The 22,742-nt window shown below is 60.6% G+C and overlaps 2 protein-coding genes across 2 annotated transcripts in view; both read left to right on the top strand.

Moving 5' to 3' along the window:
- RAB10 (RAB10, member RAS oncogene family) overlaps positions 1–12,736 on the top strand; it is a 42,746-nt gene extending 30,010 nt beyond the window's left edge. Inside the window, exons 3-6 of the mRNA XM_039568721.1 lie at positions 4,423–4,561; positions 7,159–7,248; positions 8,365–8,466; positions 10,679–12,736. Coding sequence (XP_039424655.1) covers positions 4,423–4,561; positions 7,159–7,248; positions 8,365–8,466; positions 10,679–10,762 — 415 coding nt within the window. The 3' untranslated portion in view covers positions 10,763–12,736. The remainder of the gene's footprint in view (positions 1–4,422; positions 4,562–7,158; positions 7,249–8,364; positions 8,467–10,678) is intronic.
- Positions 12,737–15,619: 2,883 nt separating this feature from the next.
- On the top strand, positions 15,620–22,328 carry GAREM2 (GRB2 associated regulator of MAPK1 subtype 2). The gene is made up of 6 exons (XM_039568438.1): positions 15,620–15,773; positions 17,148–17,288; positions 18,725–18,855; positions 19,300–20,409; positions 20,954–21,117; positions 21,229–22,328. Exons 1-6 carry the CDS (start codon positions 15,662–15,664, stop codon positions 22,079–22,081), a joined length of 2,511 nt encoding a protein of 836 aa, XP_039424372.1. The 5' UTR covers positions 15,620–15,661; the 3' UTR covers positions 22,082–22,328.
- The last annotated feature ends 414 nt before the right edge of the window (positions 22,329–22,742 follow it).

Raw genomic sequence — 22,742 nt, 5'->3', positions numbered from 1 at the left:
CTCCCTGGGTGCCATCAGCCTCATTAATTCTGCAATTACCCCAGGAATGTCTAGAAGTTAATTCTGTTTGCTGAGGGCTTTTGAGACTCAAGGTGGAAGATGTTCCTCTGGCATGTCAGTGCTGTAAAACAACTGGATAATTCTCTCGTTATGGATTTTTTTTCCCTGGCTGAGTATTGTTCAGAAAAGCTGAAGTTTGCCAGTCCTGAGGTACCTTACAGAGCACAGAATCCCAGGATCACTGAGGCTGGAAAAGCCCTCCCAGCCCATGGAGTCCAAGCTGTGCCCGATGCCCACCTTGTCCCAGCCCTGAGTGCCATGCCCAGGCCTTCCTTGGATGCCTCCAGGGATGGGGACTCCAAACCTCCCTGGGCAGCCCCTGCCAAGGCCTGAGCACCCTTTCCATGGATCCAGCCTGTCCAGACCCCTGTGCAGAGCCCTCCAGCACATCCTCTCAGTCTGTGAGCTGACTGAGGATACCCTCAGTGCCCTTGTCCAGATCATCCGTGAAGGTGCTGAGCAGGACTGCCCCAGCCCTGAGCCCACTGGTGCCCATTCCCAGCTGGATGTGCTGCATCCCAGCTCTCCCTGGGCCTGGGTTTATCCCAGCCAGGAGTGCTGAGCCATGGGCTGGACAGGGGCACTTTTCCCTTTGGGAAGGGAAGTCCTCGGCCCGGTCGCTGCAGCTCCTGTGTTCCCTGGTCTCTCTGATGCAACACTGGCCTGCACAGTTCTGCAAATGTAACAGTTTTATTACAGTGGGACAGTAATAAAATGCTTGGGATTATTTTGTTAGGAATTACTTGGTTTAACATGTTGAGGACCTTCATTTTGAGCCACGTGGACTGGGAGGATGCTCGCAAATCATCAGATCTGATCTCTTCTTGCTGCAGCCGTGTCAGTCTTTCATCAATAAATCATGTTCCATTTTAAGGTTTCTTTAGTCCCTGCCAGGTCAGCTGGAAAGCTGTCCCAGAAATTCCTTCCTCTCCAGGTTAAACCTCTAATATGATACAGCTTATGCATATTTTAATGTTGGCATGAGAATAATTCAAATAGATTTTTCACTTTCCTTGATCATCTCCTTTCCCCAGTCCCACAGGACAACCTCCTTTGTCTTCACAAAGCTGAACATCCGAGCTCTCCCTTTCCTCCTGTGCTTCATTTTCCTTGGCTGTTTCAATGATCCTTGCCCACACTAATGTGAGCTGGGAGAAGGAGCCAGCTTCCACACGTTTGTGCTACACCCAGGGCTTTGGAGCCTGTTCTCACCTCCCAGAGGTTTGAACAAAGGGATGTGGAGCCGGGGCAGCAACCAGGAGCCGCATGCTCCGACTGTCTCCTGCCATTTGCCCAGGGTGGATCCAGCACTCGTGGGCACTCGGAGAACCATAACTCATTTCCTCTGTTTGCCTCAGCCAGCTCTAATCTCCCATCCATTAAGAGTTATCTCTGAATAATGAATGGGGAATCCATTAACAAGGGGAAAGGGCAGCTATAGTATTTATTTTAAAAAAAAAAAAGGGAAACACTCCAGGTTCTTTGCTTCTTCCCTCCCCAGCTTTCTTCTCTTCCATTAGCTGAGCTCCAGCTGCCAGGAAAAAACAGTGGAGGAGTTAACCAGGCGAGTCAGTTGTAGGATGTGACAAGCAGTGAGTAGCAGCTCCGTATTGCCAATGCCAAGTTGTGTAAAACCACTCAGAATTGTTCCTGTGACAGCTGCTGGCCGTGGCAGGAGGGAGGAATCACAGATCCCGAATGTCTGGTGGGGTTGGTAAGGCTTTTCCAACACTGTCCTGCTTGGTAGGAGCAAAGAGTGGGAGGGAGTAACCTGGGGGAAGGTGAGGCAAGTGGGTACAGAACTCAGGGGGAGAGAAAATAATGAGGGTGTGAGTGGAGATCTGTGGAGATATTTTGCAGGAGTTTGTTCTGAGGGAAGGAGAGGGTCCCTCTCTCTCTCTGGGATATGCTGGGAAAAACATCAATTAAAGTATTAAGTCCCCCAAATTACTTCATAGAATACCAGAATGGTTTGGGTTGAAAGGGACCTTAAATCCCACCCCATTCCCACCCCTGCCATGGCAGGGACACCTCCCACTGTGCCAGGCTGCTCCCAGCCCCAATGTCCAGCCTGGCCTTGGGCACTGCCAGGGATCCAGGGGCAGCCCCAGCTGCTCTGGGCACCCTGTGCCAGGGCCTGCCCACCCTGCCAGGGAAGAGTTAACAGCTGGGATAAGGGGATAGGCTGTGGGTCTTGTGTGGAAGATGAGCTGGAAAAGGTGAAGCTGTAAAGTTTAAATCCTATTGAGGAGTGGGTTTTGATTCCAGCTGCTCTCAGCCAGCTGGAGAAATGTCACTGGGAAAAGTCCTGTGAAATTCAGTGCAGCCAAGTGCTGAAGTTCAGTGTGGGACATCAGTCCTCGAGTGTCAGAGCAGTCTGGTGAGGCCAGGGAGTGGGATCAGTGAACAGGAATGCCTCAGTGTGGGGCTGCTGAGGCTCAGCTGGAGTGTCCCGGGTTTTTCTGAGACATGGACAAATGGGAGGAGTCCAGAGGCAGTGGGAGCTGAGGCTGTACCTGAGCCCTTTGGCCAGTCGGTGCAGGCTGTGGAGGGTTTCCAGCAGCACATCTGGCATTTTCAGGAACAGTGTGGGGATCCCTGGATGGTTTGTGGAGCTGGGATTGGAGTCAGTTACCTCCCGGGGCCACAGCCAGTGATCCAGGCCTGTCAGGGCATCCCTGGCAGAGGGTGCTTGGGTTTGGGACCTGCCCAGTTCCTTCTCCTCTGCTCCTTGCTCTTGTCCTGGTGTCAGCAGCTCCAGGGGCAGATGGAGATCAGCTGCTGAGGGTGCTGGAGCAGCCCTCGGGGGCTGAGCCAAACGGAGCCAGCAGCGCTCTGGAGAAGGAAATTCACAGAGCTTTTCCCCTGCTTCTCGGGAACTCTTCCTCCTTGGCATCTTTGGATCTTGAGGCTTTCATTTACTCCCCATTTCCAGCTGATCCTTGGCCAGAAATCAGAGGTGTAAAACAGCTGAGGTGGCAGCTGTGGCCAGTGTTGGTTCTGCTGCAGGTGGCAGTGCTGGGGACAGCCGGGATTTCACCGCACTCAGTGCCTGGGGGTGGCCAGGCCCTGCCAGGGCTTTGCTGGGACCTCTGCAGTGCCTGAGAGGGAAATGAGTTAAACTTCATCACCTTTCTCAGGGTACTGGATTGTGAGCCAGGAGCTCAGGGGGACACTGGGCCTTTCTGGAGGGGGTTGTGGGGTGTGTAACCTTGATTTAGACCTGTTTAAATTTGGAAACACCTTTGATTCTCCCTTGTCATAGAATCACTGAATCCCAGACTGGTTTGAGTTGGAAGGGACCTCAGAGCCCATCCAGTGCCACCCCTGCCCTGGGCAGGGACACCTCCCACCGTCCCAGGCTGCTCCCAGCCCCAATGTCCAGCCTGGCCTGGGCACTGCCAGGGATCCAGGGGCAGCCCCAGCTGCTCTGGGCACCCTGTGCCAGGGCCTGCCCACCCTGCCAGGGAACAATTCCTTCCCAATATCCCATCCAGCCCTGCCCTCTGGCAGTGGAAGCCATTCCCTGTGTCCTGTCCCTCCATGCCTTGTCCCCAGTCCCTCTGCAGCTCTCCTGGAGCCCCTTCAGGCCCTGCAAGGGGCTCTGAGCTCTCCCTGGATCCTTCTCTTCTCCAGGTGAGCACCCCCAGCTCTCCCAGCCTGGCTCCAGAGCAGAGGGGCTCCTGCTCTCAGAGCATCTCTGTGGCCTCCAAGAGCTGTGTGTTCCTCTTACATGAACAGTGTCAGTGAAAACTGTCTGTAAAGCTACAGTCTCTTGGGTTTATGGCCTCTGAAAGACATTGCAGAATGTGCAGTTAATTTTTCATTTATGATTCTCAAATTAATTCTCAGTTAATTCTCAATATACAGCTAATTCCCACCTTACTGCCATGCAGGTTTGTTTAACCACATCTCAGCCATCCCACCAAAGATCCCAGAAGGAGATGGGAAAATCCAGGCTGTCATTGATGTTTTGTGATCAGTTTCCAGCATATTGCTTACATTCACCAACATTTAACAGCACAGCCCAGCTGAGCTGATATTCCATAGGCTTTGATCAAAAATGTCAAGAACATACATTTGTAAGATCAAGGTAAAGCTTCATAAAATTGAGAACAAAATTCCTCTGAGTGTTAAGTCTGAGTTCCAGAGAGTGTTGAGTGATTGTCTCTGTGGCTGCTGGCATGGAAAGGGAGCCTGTGGGCCATCGTGGGGGTGGTGGTGACGGGACAGTTCCAGGCTCCTGGAGAAGCTCGTGCATCCATTGGGAGGGGTGCAGGGAGCACACACAGGTGCCTGGTGGATCCACCCCGCTGCTTCCCTCGGAGCCGGTCTGTGACGGGGCCGTGGTGTTTCCCACAGGGACACGGCGGGGCAGGAGCGGTTCCACACCATCACCACCTCCTACTACCGAGGGGCCATGGGCATCATGCTGGTGTACGACATCACCAACGCCAAGAGCTTCGAGAACATCAGCAAGTGGCTCAGGAACATCGACGAGGTGAGTGACACATCCCAAACCTGAGCGCTTGTGGCGACCCAAAGGATCCCCAGAGCTCAGCTCTGCCCCAGCCTGGGGACCTTGGGTGTCCTGTGTCCCCTCAGCTCTGGCATCAGCTGTGCCAGGAGGGTTGTGACATTAAACAGGAGCCTGTGGTGTCCTGAAGTACCCACTGTGTACATGAGCAAACTGTGCCTGTGCTGGAGGAGGGTGGGAAGTGGGGAGCACACTGGGAACTGGGAAGGGCAGGTTTGGGAGCAGCTCACAGCACACTGTGAGGGCAGAGGGGCAGCACAGCCAGGAGCTGCAGAGCAGCTACACTGTGTGTTACTACTCATAGTAGCTGTTTCCTGAGTGTGAGTGGGGAAATGCTCAAAGGTTAAACATCACCGTCTCCAGTCCCTCACGGTCATGTCATAAAATATTTGGAGGTTTCTCATGGCTGGTGCAGGTAGCTTGGATCCTGCTGCTGGGAGTGTGTGTGGGTGGCTGATTGTTGCCCTTGGCAGAGGAGAACCAGGATAGGGAGGCTGGAAAATTTCAGGCAAGGTCAAGTGAAGCAGAAGAAAGTGATGTGGAAGCATTAAGTGCTTGCATCCCCAAGAGGTCATCCTCCAGGAGTTCTGAGATGGCAAGAGAGCAGCACAACTGGTTCTTGGCTTTGTTACGCTGTTCCCATGTGGAATAGATGTTTGGATTTTCCTAGAAAGCATGGAGATGGCCCTGAGCTGAGCACAGGTGAGGGCTGTCAGGCACTGCTCAGTGGAACACTGAGGCACAGCAAAAATGGGATGTTGGGATTTGAATTTCCCAGCATGAAAAGTGGGACCACGATCGTGTTTATGGAAAAGTGCCCAGTGTGGTGGGAAAAGGAGAGGGGGATAAGGCAGCACAGGAAGAGACTCAGCAATGAGTTGAAACTAAACTTGAAACGGAGGCCTTTGGATTCTGCAGTTGCTTTGTTAAAAACCTCTGAGGTGTCCAGGTGAGTGATGGATGTCATTGGTCCCATCGGGGCTGAGAAGTGCTTTTGGCACCCTCATGTTCTCAATCTGTGCCACACAAACTGGGCAGCTGATTTCGGGTGCATTGTGGAGGCTGCTCAGGGACTGTGGCTGTAAAAGGGACCTTAGGAGGCTTTTTTATTGTGGGGGAAGCTCAGTAATGGAGTGTCTCTGCCGGAATCACGGAGTCATTGAGATTGGAAAATCCCTTGGAGATCATAGAGTCCAACCATCCCCCAGCACTGCCAAGGCCACCACTGCCCCCCGTCCCCAAGTGCCACATCCACAGGGCTTCTAAATCCCTCCAGGGATGGGGAGCCCACCCCTGCCCTGGGCAGCCTGTGGGGAACTAATTTTTCCCAGGTCCTTTCCTGCCTGGGCAGCTTTCCAGCCCCTCTGCCCCAGCCTGGAGTGCTCCAGGGGGTTGGTGTGACCCCGGTGCAGGACCCAGCACTTGGCCTTGTTGAGCCTCACCCCACTGGCCCAGCCCATGATCCAGCCTGTCCTGATCCCTCTGCAGAGCTTCCTGCCTCCAGCAGATCCACATCCCACCCCAGTGGGGCTGTCCGTGAGCTGGCCGAGGGTGCTGCCCTCGATCCCCGTGCCCAGATCATCCGTGAAGGTGCTGAGCAGGACTGCCCCAGCCCTGAGCCCACTGGTGCCCATTCCCAGCTGGATGTGCTGCATCCCAGCTCTCCCTGGGCCCGGGTTTATCCCAGCCAGGAGTGTCCCTGTCCAAGCCAGGAGCTGCTGCTTTCTCCAGGAGAATGCCGTGGGAAACGGTGCTGAAGGCTTCATCAGAGCCCAGGCAGATGCATCCACAGCCTTTCCCTCATCCATTAAGGAGGTCACCCTGTCACAGAAGAAGGTCAGGCTGGTCAAGCAGGACCTGTCACAAAGCCAGGCTGGCTGGGCCTGATCTCCTGCTTGTCCTGCACGTGCCGTGTGATCACACTCCACGTGATCTGCTCCAGGACTTTCCCCGGCTCTGAGGTCAGTCTGACAGGCCTGGAGTTCTGGATCCTCCTTCAGTACTTGGAGCCTGGCATCACACTGGCCAGCCTCTGGTGAGATGGGACCTGATGATAAATGATCCATATTCCCCCTCCAGAGAGGCCTGTGCTGCAGGGAATGGGCTGAACGTGGGATTCCTCAGCCCTGCCCAGGCTGACACTGCCTCCTCCTGCCCCAACACCATGCAGGAAGCACCGAGCCCTCCCCTCCCTGTCCCTTTGGAGACCCTGCTCCGCTCTCTGCCTTCTGTTGCCCTTCTCTCCTTCATTTCTCTCTTTGGGTCCTGCCCTGTTTTCCTCCCCAGTCCCTCTTTCTCCCCTGGTTCATCCCTCACATTGTGCAGTGGCAAAGTGGGAAGGAGAAAACCATTAACCAGCTCTAGGAAGTCATTAGGAGGCTGGGGTGAATTAACAGCTTGTTCCTCTGCCACTGCAGTGCAGAAGCTCTGTTGTGGGCAGCTGTAGATGTCCCCAAATTCCAGCTGCACATGGTGGCCTGGCCACACCGAAGTGAAGCAGATATTTGGGGTGTGGTGGGGGAGATGTGGAGCCCTGTCACCCTGTCCCTGTGTCCTTCCAGCACGCCAATGAGGATGTGGAGAGGATGCTGTTAGGAAACAAGTGTGACATGGAAGATAAAAGAGTTGTCCCTAAAGCAAAAGGTGAACAGGTGAGTGTCAAACAAAAACTTTTTCTCCAAGTCAGCAAATCGCTGCCTAGACTTCTGCCTGCTCCAGGGGGTTGGGATGCCCCAGTGGGATGTGCCAGGGAATGACCACAGGAGCTGGATTTGCTGATGGGTTCTAAGTCCTGGGAGTGTTTTCTCAGAAACTGCCATGAATGGGATGAGTCCAGCTGCAGTTCCTGCTTCCTTTGGTAACTCAAAATTCCCAGACATCCCTGAAGTTCCTCACCGTGTGACACTGTGTGGTGTCCATCCTCTCACATCCAGACACAGACCTGGGATTATTTAGTACATTTTAATTGATCTGAATTGTGAAGTTCTGAATCTTCCTCTGAGCCGCCTCACCTGGCTGGGGCTGCTGGTGCCTGTTGGGGCTGAGTCACAAAACCCCAGAATGAGTTTGGGAAAGAGCTCCCAGAGCATCCAGTCCAACCTGTGCCTGATGCCCACCTTGTCCCCAGCCCAGAGCTCTGAGTGCCACCTCCAGCCCTTCCTTGGACACCTCCAGGGATGGGCACTCCAAAGCTCCCTGGGCAGCCCCTGCCAAGGCCTGAGCACCCTTTCCATGCAGAAATTCCTGCTGCTGTCCACCCTGAGCTTCCCCTGGCCCAGCCTGAGGCCGTTCCCTCTCCTCCTGTCCCTGTTCCCTGCGAGCAGAGCCCGACCCCCCCGGCTGCCCCCTCCTGTCAGGGACTTGTGCAGAGCCACAAGGTCCCCCCGGAGCCTCCTTTGCTCCAGCCTGAGCCCCTTTCCCAGCTCCCTCAGCCGCTCCTGGGGCTCCAGCCCCTTCCCAGCTCCGTTCCCTTCCCTGGACATGCTCCAGCCCCTCAGGGTCTCTCCTGTCAGGAGGGGCCCAGAGCTGCCCCCAGCACTGGAGGTGCCCCAGCAGTGCCAGCACAGGGGATGGGCACTGCCCTGGCCCTGCTGCCAGCCCAGAGCTGGCACGGCCCCGGGGCCAGTGGCCTCTTGTCCCCCTGGGCACCCCTGGGCTCGTGTCCAGTCCAGTATTCCCTGCTGTATAAATGGTGCTGATCCCAAAGTGGTGGTGGCACTGCTGGCATATCCCCAGGGTCTCTAACCTCCCTCTCTCTGTTTGTGCAGATTGCCAGGGAGCACGGTATTAGGTTTTTCGAAACTAGTGCAAAAGCAAATATAAACATTGAGAAGGCATTCCTCACATTAGCAGAAGACATTCTTCGAAAGGTAGGTGCTCCCAGCATTCCTGTGGAACAAATATCCTGAAATTCCACCTCTCATTGTTTTGATGTTCACCTGACTTGTTGCAGTGTTTGACTTTGCTGTGCTGAGGCAAAGGAGCCCCTGAAGGAGCAGGGCTCAACTTCTGAAGCTTGTTTGATGTTTTGTTGTTGTGGGGGTGCTGCCTACAGGGAGGAAGCCGAGGAACTGAAGCTCCTGCTTGTTTGGCCCTTACACTCACGGTTGTGTGCATGTGCTGGAGTTAAACCATTTCCATTGGCAGGGAGAGAATTGTCCTTTCCTGCCACCGTCTCTGTCCATGCACTGGCAGCTCGTGGGGGCTGTTGGGAAGAGCTCAGGCGTGGTGGGTGGGACAGGAACAAGCTCTGCCCCTCCCAGCCGTACTCCCAGGAATCAGTTCCCAGCCATGGCATTTCCTTGCACTGATTCATCTGGTGTTGGCTCCCCTTCCTGAAAGGTGCAATGTGCCATGGAGCCATGGAATCAGTGAGGTTGGAAAAGCCCTGTGAGAGCAGCGAGTCCAACCATCCCCCAGCACTGCCAGGGCCACCACTGACCCCTGTCCCCAAGTGCCACATCCACGGGGCTTTTAATCCCTCCAGGGATGGGCAGCTGTGCCAGGGCTGGACAACCTTTCCAGGAAGAAATTGTTCCCTATATCCAGTCTAAACCCTCCTGGCACAGCTTGAGGCCATTTCCTCTCCTGTTCCCTGGGAGCAGAGCCCGACACCCTTGGCTGTCCCCTCAGAGCCACAAGGTCCCCCCGGAGCCTCCTTTGCTCCAGCCTGAGCCCCTTTCCCAGCTCCCTCAGCCGCTCCTGCTGCTCCAGCCCCTTCCCAGCTCCGTTCCCTGCCCTGGACACGCTCCAGCCCCTCAGGGTCTCTCCTGTCAGGAGGGGCCCAGAGCTGCCCCCCAGCACTGGAGGTGCCCCAGCAGTGCCAGCACAGGGGACGGGCACTGCCCTGGCCCTGCTGCCACCTCCATGGCCTGTACCAGACCCCTCTGTGCCCAGAGCTGCTGGGTGTTGCTGTATCTGTGCCCCTGACATGTTTCCTGAGTAGAAGATGCATCAGCTTCCCGTGGGTGCCACTGTGGTGTTCCAGGACTGGGCTGGGCTGGATCCGTGCGTGGCTCCGGGGCCGTTTCCGTGGGATGCATCCCATGGCCAAGGGCTCAGTGTGCACAGGAACCCCTGTGCTGGAACATTCCTGCCTAGGAGCAAGTCATGGAAACTCTGTGGAGCTCCAGACACAGGGATTGGCCAACCCTGGCATTTGTGTTGCTGCTCCTACACAAGTGAACCCCATCCTGAGCCTGTCTCATCCCTGTCTTCCTCCTCTCTCCTGTGTGAATGCTGTGGATAATGTCACCCAGTTGTCACTGATGTCCTCAGACATTTCTTAATCTGCTTTTGTCCAGCTTTGTGTGAGAGATGGGGTGAAACCCCCTGGCCTTTGGTGAACAGGAGGTCAGGCTACAAACCATACCAACCTTTGGGCCTTAAATCTTCATTTTTGGCCTCTCTAATTATCCTGGGTGTTCTTTTGCAAGGCTGTTTCAAAGAGAGTTAAAAAAGGAATGTGGAGACTGAAGTGTGGTGAGGGTTTAGGTTCGTTTCCAACCAGCTGGAAGTGGATGTTGGTGTTGGATCAAACCCACTCAGTGGGTTTGGCTTTGGTGTCACCGAGTTCCGTCCTGTGACAAGGAGGAGCCTGTGTGTCCTCTGCCTCGGGAGTGGCTGTCCCAGGAGCAGGGAGCAGAGGCTGGGAACAAGCCCAGTTCATCCATAAAAACTGTGGGGTTTGGAGGTCATGAGTTCACATAATCTGAGTTCAGCTGGTGGTGTTTGTAGGCTGGGATTTCCTTACTCCACCAAACCCAGCGTCGGCTCTGTGTGCAGGACCTGTTGACCTCCAGTTGACTTTGGGGTGGTCGCAGTCCAAGCACTGGGTTTTCTCCCAGCTTTCCAGTTGTTGGTTTAAAACAAACCAAATAAAAGAAGCCCTTGAATTGGTTTTGCACATTTGTGCTGGAGCGGGGGGAGGATCCCCTGCGTCCCGTGGAGCTCTTTGTGCGCAGCTGGTTCCCAGTTCCGTCCGGTGGTGTCAGTCCTCGCGAGCCGCCGTCTCTCCGGCTCGGAGTGTTCTCCTGGCAATCTCCCGGAGCCATCTAACTGTGTTCACTTGTTTCCTTGCAGACCCCTGTAAAAGAGCCCAACAGTGAAAATGTAGATATCAGCAGTGGCGGTGGGGTGACGGGCTGGAAGAGCAAGTGCTGCTGAACCTTCTCCTCTCTCACCAATCGCCATCCACCGCCCCTTTTTTCTCGCTGCAAAACAAACCACTCTGCCCGTTTTTTAACCTGAAACCAATGTTTTTGTTCCTCATCTTAACGAGCTCCTGCCTCCCCTTGGTTTTCCGGCTAGGACAGCTTTGCCTACTCCAGTTTTCTCAACACATGTATAGGAAATTCATCTCCGTGACTTCATTTCCATGTCCCTGCTCAACTCACCACTACGTTTGGGTTGTATTATAGTCCCGTCCCTCCTGCCATTAAACCCCAGAGCAATCATACTCAAGTCTCTTCTGCAAATTGTATAAGAATAAAGGTTAGAATTAACAATTGATTTTGTACAACAGTGGAATTTTCTGTCATGGATCATGTGCTTGAGTCACCATATTCTCTAGATGCATCAGCAAGAGCCAGGAAAAACTCATTTTCGCCTTGAGTCCGTGAGTGGGGTTTCTTTGTCCTGTGCCTTATGTGGAAAAAGGAACTTTTATTTTCACTTTCTTTTCTCTTTTCTGGTGGAAGCATGTGCAGGAGACATCCCATCCCCCCGTGCCATTGAGTCCTGACCTCTGTAGTGGTTGCTTTCTGTAACGTTGGTGTCATGCATCGAGGACAAAGGGTGGTGCAAACAAAAGCAAACTCCATGTAACCTGCTGTGTCTCCTCTTGGCGACCCCGCCGTTCCCAACTCTTCCTGCTGCCATTTTTTTTCTCACTTTGCCGCTCTTTCCTTTTTTTTTAATTTTTTGCCTGCATGCTGCTTTGATTTGCATTTCTCCATGGTGTGATGTGTTAATGGAAAGGATGGCAACGCGGTGTGTTTGCCAAAAATTTAATACAAAGCACTGATTTAGCTTCCGAGGTAAAAATGTTGAGATTCCTACTAACCCCCCTAGCCCTGTCCGTCACTAGCGATTCCCTCCTCCCGCATAGCCCCGGCCTGTCCCTATGGAAGAGTTATTTGCATGCACTAGTTTCTATGGAGGGTGATGTGGTTGTCTACTTTCTGTGTATGAATATAACCTGGATTCCCAAACTGACAGCAGTTCATTAACGCGAGCTCCCAGCTTCTGTCCCCGCCGGCCGCTCCGAGGGCTGCGGGGCCGGGCGAAGGCCGAGCGGAACTGGATGGAAAGGGAAGGAAAGGAAACAAACCAGCCGGTGGGCAGTTTAATTTATTACCTCCCTGGAAGCTTTCCACTTTCCAGTGTCCGCAGCCGCGCCGGCCGTGCCGGGCCAGCCCCGCCCCGGATCCCGGATCCCGGATCCCGGGACGGAGCGGCCTTTCCAGCTCTCGTGCCCGCTCCTGCCGCTGTCCCCCGGCCGTGCTGGCCCTGTCCTGCTGCGGGACGGGCCCAGGGCCGCCGGGCCCGGTGCCGAGCGCTCGCCCCGGCGGTGAATCCCGCCCGGCCCCGCTCCCCGAGCCGCGCTCCGCTCCCGGGCCCGGCTGCGCGGGGTTGGCATCGGCAGCGGCCCCGCTCCGCCCGAGCCGCGGCCGCTAACGCTGAGTGAATTTTAATGAAATGACGGTGTTGTAACATGGAACTCCTCGTCCGGAGCGGCTCCTTCCCGCGTGGGGGGACTCACCGAGGTGTCTCCCTGTCCCTCTGTATTTGGCATTTGTCCCTGTGTGTGTTAACCCTTCCCAGGCGAGTGGCTGGTGGGGTCGGGCTCGGCGTTGTACAGAGTCCGGCCACTTTTGGTTAAATCTGCACTTTCTAACGTGATCAAAAAGGGAAAAAAAAAAAAAAGGCAAAATCTACATCAAGGGTTTTTTTGTATAATCCTTGTTTTAAACGTGAGCTTTTTATTTGCTTGCAGGGGCTCGGCTCCCTGTGTGTAACCCCTTTGTAGACGCTGTGCTCGTCGCAGGCACAGGTAGAGCCCAGGCCACTCGCTGGTGCCACTCGCTGCCGCCGCCGCCCCCTCGTCCCTCCCCGGTCAATAAAACTGAGCTGTTTCTATCGGGTCTATTTCTGTTCCTGTCCAAGCTCGAGCTGCACCCGCGGGCTCAGGCGGGGCGGGGCCGGGAGGAGGGAGCAGCACGAGTCGGTGCCGATGCTGAAACAGATAAAAACCCCCTAAAAAAAATAATAATAACAATGATCATGTCGGAGGAGTTTGCAGTAACTTGATGTCTGCTGGTATCTAAACTCCCTGCTAGTTCCAAACTAACTGCTTGTGAAACCTCTTCTTGGAACCCCAGCCCAGCCCTGTGGAGTAGAGAAGGGCAGCGGGAGGTGTCAGCAGCCCCTCCGTGCCCCCGGCCCCGCCCGCGGAGGGAGCTCAGCGCTGCTCTTTTGTCACAAAAATAAAAGTGTTAAATGATGAAATTGGTCCTGCTAAACCAAACCTGAGCTTGGCTCTGTCCCACGGCCGTGTCACACGCCAGGGTCGCCGGGCGCTTCGTGCCCTCGGACTCGGACGGTGGAATAAAACAGCATCAAGATCTTGGATTAATTCCCATGCCGACAATTTTTTACTTAATCTTTTAATATTTTTGCTACTCCACTCTGGCTTTTTATTTAAAACACATTCTTTTGTACCACTTACTGTATCAAATTGTATAAAAGATCACTGTCCCATTCTTGGTCGTACCAAGAGCAAATAAAAGCTTTTATAAACTTGCAGTGGTGACTTCCTGGGCCCCTTGAATTCCCTCTGGCTCCGGTGGGAGTGAGGCCAGCCCTGGCTGCCCCTGGAGGAGGTGGGATGAGTCCCCCCAAACCTTCGGGCCTCCAGGACTGCTTTGGCTGGGGGTAGAGCTGTTCCTCCTGCCTTTTCCAAAGCTGCCGGGGGCGTTTTCCAAGGGCAGGATGCTGGGAAGTGCAGCGGCGGGTCCGAGGCTGCCCCGTCCCTACGCGGAGCCCTCGTGGGTGGGGAACACCCGGCTTGGGGCTGCGAGGTCTCCTTTGGGGTCTCTGCTTGGAGAGGGCCTTTGCCAGCGCTTTTGTGGGAACTGTTCCAACCCGTGTTCTGCACGCCAGGCCCTGCCCTGGATGGGAAGCCGGGCTGGCCGTTCCAGTGCTCCAAGAGCCCGCACTGCTGTGCCAATGTCCTTCTGTACCCGCCCTCGCCAGTCCCCTGTGCCAGCGCTCCAGCCCCCGGGGCTCGGTGTTCCCGGCTCTCCTGCAGCCGCTGGGGGGTCGGGGATGTCCCCCCCAGCAAAGCCCAGCAAGGGACCATCCCGGTGACAGCAGCGGACCCATTTCTGCTGCTGCCCTCGCGCCGCCACGGTGTCCCTGTTGCCACAGCGTCCCCACTGCCGCGGTGTCCCTGCTGCCATGGTGTCCCCGTTCCCATGGCGCCGGTATCCCGGAGAGGCTGTTTTTGTGCCGCTGGTGGGAATAAAGCTGGGAGTGTGTCATGGCCGCGGTCCTCGGCAGTCCCTGGGAGGGGAGGAGGCCGCGGGGAGCAGCTCGGCGATCCCAAATCCTCCCGATCCCGGGGACTCACCCGCGTCCTGCACTGGGAAGGGGAATTCATCTGTCCCCTGTCCCCGGGGGCTCAAGGCGTGGGAGCCCTGCACAGCCATCCATGGATGGGGGATTCTGAGGAGGAACTCCCAGGGGATCCTCGGGGAGGGGGGGCCTGGCAGGGACCTTCCCCCATGGACGCCGTCCAGCAGCTCCCGGCTGCTCCTTGCCCGTGTCACCCCGGCAGTGAGGCTTGGGTCTTTCTCCATCCTCCTCCTCCTGCTGCTGCATCCTCCTTGCTGTCCCCATCCCGGCTCTATCCTAGCCCTGCTCTGTTCCATACGTGCTCCTTCCCTTTCCCTGCTCCTTCCCCATCCCTGGTTCATCCCATCCCCGCTCCTTCCCTGTTCCTGCTTCATCCCTTTCACTCTTCCATCTCTGCTCCATCCACTCCCTGCTCCGCCCTGTCCGGGAGCCTCCCCTTGTGCTTGGCTTGGGGGGCAGGTGACAGCACACGGTGACATGTCCCCAGGGCTGGGCACTGGCCCTGCCAGCACTTGCTGCTTCCTCCACTCCTTCATCCTCCTCAGCCCAGTCTCCAGCTGCCCAGGGAGTGAGGATGCAGCCAGCAAAGGACCGGGGGTGGGGGGAGCCCGGACGAGACGCTACAGAGCAGGACCGGGGCTTCTCCGCCCCCCGGGCTGTGAGTGACCGAGGGGTGCGGGGACCCACCGGGTCCGGTGTCCCCAGCTCAGGGTGGCCGGGAGTCCCCAGGGTGCGGAGTCCCCGCTCGGGGTGACGGTGACGTCCCTGCCGGGGGTCCCCCCGACTGTGATGTCCCTGGCACCCTCGGGCTCCGCGTCCGTGCGGCAGCGCCGGGCCGGAGGGTCCCGACCGGGACATCGGGGTGTGGGGCGGCATGGGGGTCCCCCGCCTGTCCCCCACGGGTCCCTTGTGCCCCCCGCAGCCCCCGCTTGGGACCCCCCGGCAGCTCCCGGCGACTCCGCGCCTCCGGCAGCGGGACGGGATGGGGGAAGGATCCCTGGGGCGCCCCTCGCCCCGTTCCCTCGGCGGCCAGAGAGAGCCGAGCCCCCGGGACCCCAGAGCGAGCCGGGGCCGAGCCCCCGGGATCCCGAGGGCGCGGGCGGAGCCGCTCCCCCCCGCGGGGCAGCGCGTCCCCCCCGGACACCCCCGGAGCGGCCCGGCGGGGGATGCCCGGCCCTGGGGGGGGATGCCCGGGCGGCGGGGGATGCCCGGTCCCGAGGGGGTGTCCCGCACGGGGGTCCCCGCCCGCCGCCGCCTCTCCCGCCCCCGCCGGGGGGGTTCCGCCTGCCGGGGCGGGCGGGCAGGAGGGGCTGGGGGCGGGCGGGGGGCGGCTCCTCCTGCCCCGCTCCCGCCGCCCCCCGCCCCCGGCCCCGGCCCGGCGGCGGCGGCGATGGAGCCCGGCCCGGGGCCGGCCTGAGCCGCGATGCGATGGAGAAGCTCGCGGCGGGGCTGGCCCGGCTCCGCTGGAGCCCCGCGGCGCTGCCCCTCGACGCCATCGTCAGCCAGTGCCGCCTGCCCACCCTCGTCTGCCTCGGGCAGGGTGAGCCCGGCGGGGGAGGACACGAGGGGGGGGATGAAGTCTGGAGGGACGAGAAGGAGGAGGGAGGGAGGTTGGAGTGATGGGGAGGAGGAGGAGAGTGAGAGGAAGGCTGGAGGGACCAGGGGAGGGAGGGAGGATGGAGGGACAGAGAGAGTGAGGCTGGAGTGATGAGGAGGAGGGAGAAAGGATGGAGTGATGAGGAGGAGGGAGGGGTGGAAGGCGGAGGGATGGGGAGGGAGGGAGGAAGGTTGGAGAGTGAGGAGGAGGAGGGAGGGAGGTTGCAGTGATGGGGGAAAGGGAGAGACGAAGGACGGAGGGATCAAGAGGAGGGAGGGAGGGAGGGAGGAAGCCTGGGGGGAAGAAGAGGAGGGAAGGGGACTGGAGTGATGAGGAGGAAGGAGCGGTGGAGGGCAGAGGGATGGGGAAGTGAGGAAGGCTTGAGAGTGAAGAGAAGGGAGGAAGGCTTGGAGGGAGGGATGGAGAGTGGAGAGAGGAAGAGGAAGATAGGAAAGATGGAGAGGTGAGGAGAGGGAATGGTGACTGGAGAAGTGAGGAGGGAGAGAGGAGGGCTGGAGGGGTGAAGAGTAGTCTGGAAGAGGCTGGAAGAGGCTGAAGGGATGAGGAGGAGAAAGACTGGAGGGACCAGGAGAAGGAAGGAGTCTGGAGTGCTGAGGAGGAGGGAGGAGGGAGGAAGGCTGGGGGCCAGGTGAGACATGACCAAGCTGCTGTCCCAGCTCCAGGGCTGCTCTGGTCGGATCCTTCGGGGCAGAGGGGGGCTGGGGCAGGGGAGGCCGGGGGCCGTCCCTCAGGGGGGTCCCTGGCCTCCTGCCCCGTGGGGGGGGGTTGGGGGGAACTTGTGGGGCCCAGGCTGCCCCCACTCCTCCCAGCCACGGCCCAGCGCTTTTCCCCACTCTCACCCTTCCCGGTGACACTCCGGAGGCGCTGGCACCGGGCTGGCAGGGGCTGGGAGCCACCGTGTCCCCTCACCACCTTCCCTGGTGGGACACGGCCTGGCTGGGGGGGCCCTGTGACCCCCCGCCCAGGCTGAGTGGGGAGCAGGGGGTGTGGGGGTGTGGGGAGCGGGGGGGTGCAGGGCCCATCCCGGGTGCGGGGTGGGTGCGGGGCCCTGGGGGTGTCGGGGTGCCGCGGTTCTGGAGGGCTCCCGGGGGGGGCCTGCGCCGGCCCCGACTCAATAAACTTCTTGTTTGCGGCGGCTGCAGCTTTTCAGGGGGGACAAAGAAATTGTTTCCCGGGCAACTGGCGGCTCTTGGCAGCGGCACCTGCTCATCCCTCGCTCTGTCCGTCCGTCCGTCCGTCCAGCGGCGCCGGGGGCGGGGGGGGGCCTGGCGGTGGTGACAGCCCTGTCCCCCGCAGGTGAGCGCGTGGAGGGGGTGACAGCCCAGGACGTGCTGCTGGTCCACTCGTGCCGGCAGTGGACGACGGTGACAGCCCACAGCCTGGAGGAGGGACACTACGTCATCGGGCCCAAAATCGACATCCCGCTCCAGTACCCAGGTGGGGGGGCTGGGGACAACCGGGACAACGGGAATTGGTGTCCCTGGGCCAGCAGAGCCGGGACCTGCCCCCCTCCCTGCCCGCTGGGGCTGCTCCAGTAAGGTCCAGTCTGGGGTAGGGGATGCTCTGGTTTAGGGGCTGCGCCTGGCAGAGCTGCAGGGGTTGCAGAGGGGGCGGCCAGGGATAGGGATGGGATTGGATGGGATGATGGAGACAGGGATGGGAGGGGAATACGATTGGGATGGGGACACGGGCAGGGATGGGTTGGGGATGTGGATAAGGATAGAATGGAATAGGGACACAAGTTAGAATGGGACGGGATGGGATGCAGACAAGGACAGGGATGAGGATGGGGTAGGATGGGATAGAGCTGGGAATGGGAAAGAGATGAGGAAAAGGGACAGGGATGAGCTGGGATGGGATGAGGAAGGGATGGGGACAGGGAGAGTGATGAGGAGGGGATGGGCTGGGATGGAGAGGAGCTGGGGCTGGGATGAGGATGGGGATGGGTTGGGGCCGGCAGTGCAGACGAAGGTGCTGAGCTGCCTCTGCCGGCAGCCGCCAGAGCCTTAATGACCCCTCTAAGTGCTCCATGGCGGTAATGAGCCCTGCTAATAAATAAATAATGGGAAATGGAGCGGGGGAGGGGTTAATCACCCGTCCCCCGGGGGATGGAGGGGGGCTGGGCAGTGTGTTAACAGCCTTCGGGGGCTCGGCCGTGCCAGCGGTGCCCCGGGATGTGGGGCTGACCCGGCTCCAGCCTCGGGTGCCCCCAGAGCCAAGCGAGGGGCAGCCGTGGCGCAGCTCTGGTGTCCCAGCGCCGCCGGCCGGGCGCGGCGATGGATTAATATTCCCCTCAGGTCCGTCCCCGGCAGCCGATGCCGGTGGCGGCGGCTTCGCTGTGGCCGCAGCTCCCGCTCCTGCCTTTCTCCGCTGCTGCCGCCGAGCCCCCGCTGCCCTGCCCTGCCCAGCGCCCCTTCCCGGTGTCTCTCCCACCCGAGGTGTGGGTGGAGCGGGGTCACTGATCTGGCAGGGCTGGGACGGGGTTTTGGGGGGTAATGGGCACCCCTTGCAATTTGGGCTGCTCTGGGCGTGTTCTTCCATTCACAGGGACGTTTTTGGGGGGTTCCCGCAGCTCTGGGGGTGCCGAGTGGCACTGCTGAGACACCCCCTGTACCCTGCGCCTTATCCCATCCAGAAATCCCCCAGGTGCTGCTGTGGGGGGTGCAGCGCCGGGGGACGCTCTGGGGTCCCCTTGCAGCACTTTGGACACTGGCAAAGCCCACGGGAGTGTCCCCAGAGACGTGGTGGGGACCCCAGGCTGCCTCAGGGGTGGCTGCCCCCCGTGAAGGGCTGTGCTGGTCCCGGGGGGTGACAGCAGGTCCCTGTGAACAGTCGGGCTCCTCTCACCTTGGCGGGCTCGGGGGTCCCCGCAGGGAAGTTCAAGCTGCTGGACCAGGACCGGGACCTCCGCGAGCCCGTGCAGTACTTCAACAGCGTGGAGGAGGTGGCCAGCATCTTCCCAGACCGCATCTTTGTCATGGAGGCCATCACCTTCAGCGTGAAGGTCCTGGGGGACTGCAGGGGATGGGGCTGGGGCAGCAGGGGACACTGGTGGGACAGCAGGGAGGGGTGGTGGGATGTCAGGGGACACCGAGGACAGTGGTGGGACAGGAGGGGAATACTGGGGACTAGGGGTGAGGCAACAGGGACTTCGGGGGTTGGTGGAACATCAGGAGAGGATGGTGGGACAGCAAAGGTTGGGGGTGGGACACCAGGGGTGAGTGGTGGGATATTGGGAGTATTGGTAGGACACCACTGCAGGGTGGTGGGAATAAACGGGGGAGTGTGGGAAAGCGGGGGTCGGAGCTGGGACATCAGGAGAGAACAGTGGGACAGCAGGGAGTGGTGGTGGAGCATCAGGGATGGTGGTGGGATACCAGGGATGGTGGTGGGGTGTCAGGGGCCCGGGGCAGGGCAGCGGGTGCCACGTTGGGGCTGTCGCGGGCAGGTGGTGTCGGGGGAGTTCAGCGAGGACAGCGAGGTTTACAACTTCACGCTGAACGCGGGGGACGAGCTGACGCTGATGGGGCAAGCGGAGATCCTGTGCGCCAAGACGGTGAAGGAGAAGTCGCGCTTCAACACCCTCCTGCGCAAGCTGGGCAAGGCGGCGCCGGCGGCGGGGGCGCGGCAGGTGAAGGGCAAGATGCCGTGCCTGATCTGCATGAACCACCGCACCAACGAGAGCCTGAGCCTGCCCTTCCAGTGCAAGGGCCGCTTCAGCACGCGCAGCCCGCTGGAGCTGCGGCTGCAGGAGGGCGAGCACACCATCCGCAGCATCATCGAGAAGGTGCGGCTGCCCGTGAACGTGGCCGTGCCCAGCCGGCCCGCCCGCAACCCCTACGACCTGCACGCCATCCGCGAGGGCCACTGCTACAAGCTGGTCAGCATCATCTCCAAGACGGTGGTGCTGTGCTGCATCCTGCGCCGGGAGGAGCTGGTGCCCTTCCACTTCCTGCTGCTCACCGACATGCCCCGCTTCCAGCTGCCCGAGGGGCTGCTGGCCGGGGACCCGCAGCTGGAGAAGCTGCTGCGGGACAGCGCCGCGTATTGCCACGACCGCTTCAACCCCGACGAGTACTCGCGGGCCGTGCGCGAGGCCAAGCCGGACTTCCTGGAGGAATGTGCGAGCCCGCGGCGCCTGCGGCTCTGCCTGCCCGCCTGCGCCCGCGACGAGCTCAGCCAGCCCCTGCAGCGCCTCTCCCTCTGTGCCTGCGGCTCCGGGGGTCCCCGGGAGCCCCCCGCCCGCTGCCAGGGACCGCGGGGCCTCGGCGGGGGCACCCCGCGCCCGCCGCTGCCCGACTTCCCCGACCCCGACCGGGAGTACATGACGCCCGACTGGGCCGAGCCCGAGTTCAGGACTCAGGAGCCGCTGGAGATTCCCTACGAGGAGCTCTGGAGCAATCCCAGCCCCGAGGGCTGCTGCGAGCTGGGCGGCGGCACCGGCGGCCGGCCGGACCTCGTGTCCTTCGGGGCTGTCACCCCGCGGGGCTCCCCGCACCGCCCCGGGGACGAGCCCCGCGGGGACACCCCACCCCCTGTGCCACCCAAATCGGAGGCGGTAAGAGCCCGGTCCTGTCCCCAGGGATGGGGAATGACATCGCTGGGGTCCTGTCAGCCACTCCCTAGCAAGGCCAGCCCCATGGCAGGGCAGCCCGACCCCCGCCCCAGGCTCCCTGTCCCCTGGCCTTGGGGTCCCTCCCCAACTCTGCTCGGTCACCCAGATCTTCAGACCTCACTCCCCCAGGGCTGCCCATCACCAGATCCTCAGGGCCGCCCTTGCACCGCGGTATCCGCGGTTCCCCAGGGCTCTCTGCACCATGGAGTACCTGAAGCTCTTGGGCTGCCCAGAACCGTGCAGTACCCAAATCCTCTGGGCTTCCCTACACAACGGAGTAGCCAAAATTTCAGGCTCCCCTTCACCACGGGGTACCCCAATATTTTGGTCTCCTCGCACCATGGGGTAGGGGGTCCCAAGTGTCCCCAATGGCACCCAGAGCTTCGTGGCTCGGCAGGACCGGCTGTCGCCGAGCCCCCCATCACCCCCTCCAGCCGCGGGGATCCCCAGCTCCCCCTGGGGCCCTGACGGCGCTGCCCCGTTGCAGGTGAAGGAGGAGTGCCGGCTGCTGAACGCGCCCCCGGTGCCGCCCCGGGGCAGCCGCCCCCCGGCCCCCTGCAGCCCCCCGGCCCCCCTGCGCTGCCCGAAGCTGGCGCCCGCGCCCTCGCCCAGCCCCAGCCTCTCGTACTACTCCTCGGGGCTCCACGACGGGTGAGTTGCTCCGGGGACACCGGGGTGGCTGGGGGGGGGGGGGGTGTAGCTGGAGCCCGGGGATGGGGACGCAGGCGGGGGGTGATGGTGACACTGCCCTCGCTCCGGCAGGTCGGCCCCGCGGAGCGGCAGCGGCTCGCCCTCGCCCGACGCCTACTCGCTGTACTGCTACCCCTGCACCTGGGCCGACTGCAAGGCGGCGGAGTCCCCCGGGCGGCCGCTGCCCCCCGCCCAGCCCGCGCCCAGCTCCTGGTCCGACCCCTGGGCGTTCCCCGAGCCGGGCGCCGGGGCGGGCAGCGGCTGCTCCACGCCGCTGCTGGGGGCCGAGCCCCCCCTGAAGCCCTTCCGCAGCTGCCCCCGCCTCAAGCCCCCGCACCCCCAAAAGCGCTTTGCCCCCTTCGGGGCGCTCAACCCCTTCGCCGGCCCGGCCGAGTGGCCGGAGAGCCCCGAGTGGCCCAAAGCGCCTTCGGCCCCGGCCGCCCCCTCCTCCTCCTCCTCGCCGGAACCCTTCGCCCCCGCCGAGGAGCCGGCGGCCCCCCCTCGGCCCCCCAAGGGCTTGGACGGGGACGGCATCGTCATCCGGGGGGCGGCCCCGCTGTCCCCCGCCGTCCTGCGCGGGGCCGAGGGCGTCACCCGCCTGTACCTGGCCCAGGGTGTCATCGAGGTGCCGCCGGCGGCGCGGGCGGACGGGGGGGCCCCGCCGGCCGCCCCCCGGCCCAGCGGGGACAGCCCGGCCTGGCTGCCCCCCGCCGACCTCTCGGCGCTGTCGCTGGAGGAGGTGTCCAAGTGCCTGCGCTTCATCGGCCTCTCCGAGGACGTCGTGAGCTTCTTCGCCCGCGAGCGCATCGACGGCAGCATCTTCGTGCAGCTCAGCGAGGAGATCCTGGCCGACGACTTCCGCCTCACCAAGCTCCAGGTGAAGAAGATCATGCAGTTCATCAAGGGCTGGCGCCCCAAGATCTAGTGCCACGCCGGGGGCTCCCTGCACGGCGGGGCCCCCAAGGCACCTGGACCGCGGCTCTGAGTGGCCCCGCTCCCGTCCCTCGCTGATGCTGCAGGTTCTCCTCCCCCCTTGCCCAGCCCTCCCCCTTCCCGTTTTAACACTGGACAGTAATTTTGGCCCCAACGGGCTGGAAAACACTGGATTTTGCGTCGGCTGGTTTAACTTAATCCTTGTGGATTAGCATAATAAATGTACGGGAGAGTAATGAGCCCCTGGAGAAGGCCCTTGCTCGGGGAGGAGGGGGAGGGGCCACTGGGGGGATGGATGCTCTGAGGGGTCTCTCCCCTCCTTGCAGCCCCTTCCCATCTCTTGGGAAGGAATCCATGTCCCCCCCAAGGGCAGAGGCTGCTGTCTGAGCTGTTCCTGGGGGGATGCCAGGGCCTGCAAGGAAGCGCCCGTGGCCTGAGGGATCCCCAGGCACATCCCTGCACGCAGCAGCAGCCCAGGCCCTGCTCCCAGAGCAGGGGCAGGTGGCGGGAATGCTGAACGCCCCAGGAGGGCCGAAGGCTGGGTCCCAGCCCCGTACCTCCCCCAGCACTCAGCAGAGGCAGAGGAGATGATGTCTTGGCCCAGTTTTCAGTCTGGGAGCTTTGAAAGACAGGGAGAGGTGACATGAAGAGCA

The sequence above is a fragment of the Corvus cornix genome, chromosome 3 (assembly GCF_000738735.6).
Source record: "Corvus cornix cornix isolate S_Up_H32 chromosome 3, ASM73873v5, whole genome shotgun sequence".
NCBI lineage: Eukaryota > Metazoa > Chordata > Aves > Passeriformes > Corvidae > Corvus > Corvus cornix.
Note: the sequence above shows the minus strand (reverse complement) of the source record. Positions and strands in the feature narration are given on the sequence as shown.

Excerpts from the sequence above, each read along its gene's own strand:
- GAREM2 (XM_039568438.1), top strand. The coding sequence starts at position 15,662 with ATGGAGAAGCTCGCGGCGGGGCTGGCCCGGCTCCGCTGGAGCCCCGCG. Across the intron at positions 15,774-17,147 it reads CCTCGTCTGCCTCGGGCAGG|GTGAGCGCGTGGAGGGGGTG; the intron begins GTGAGCCCGGCG and ends TGTCCCCCGCAG. Across the intron at positions 20,410-20,953 it reads TGCCACCCAAATCGGAGGCG|GTGAAGGAGGAGTGCCGGCT; the intron begins GTAAGAGCCCGG and ends GCCCCGTTGCAG.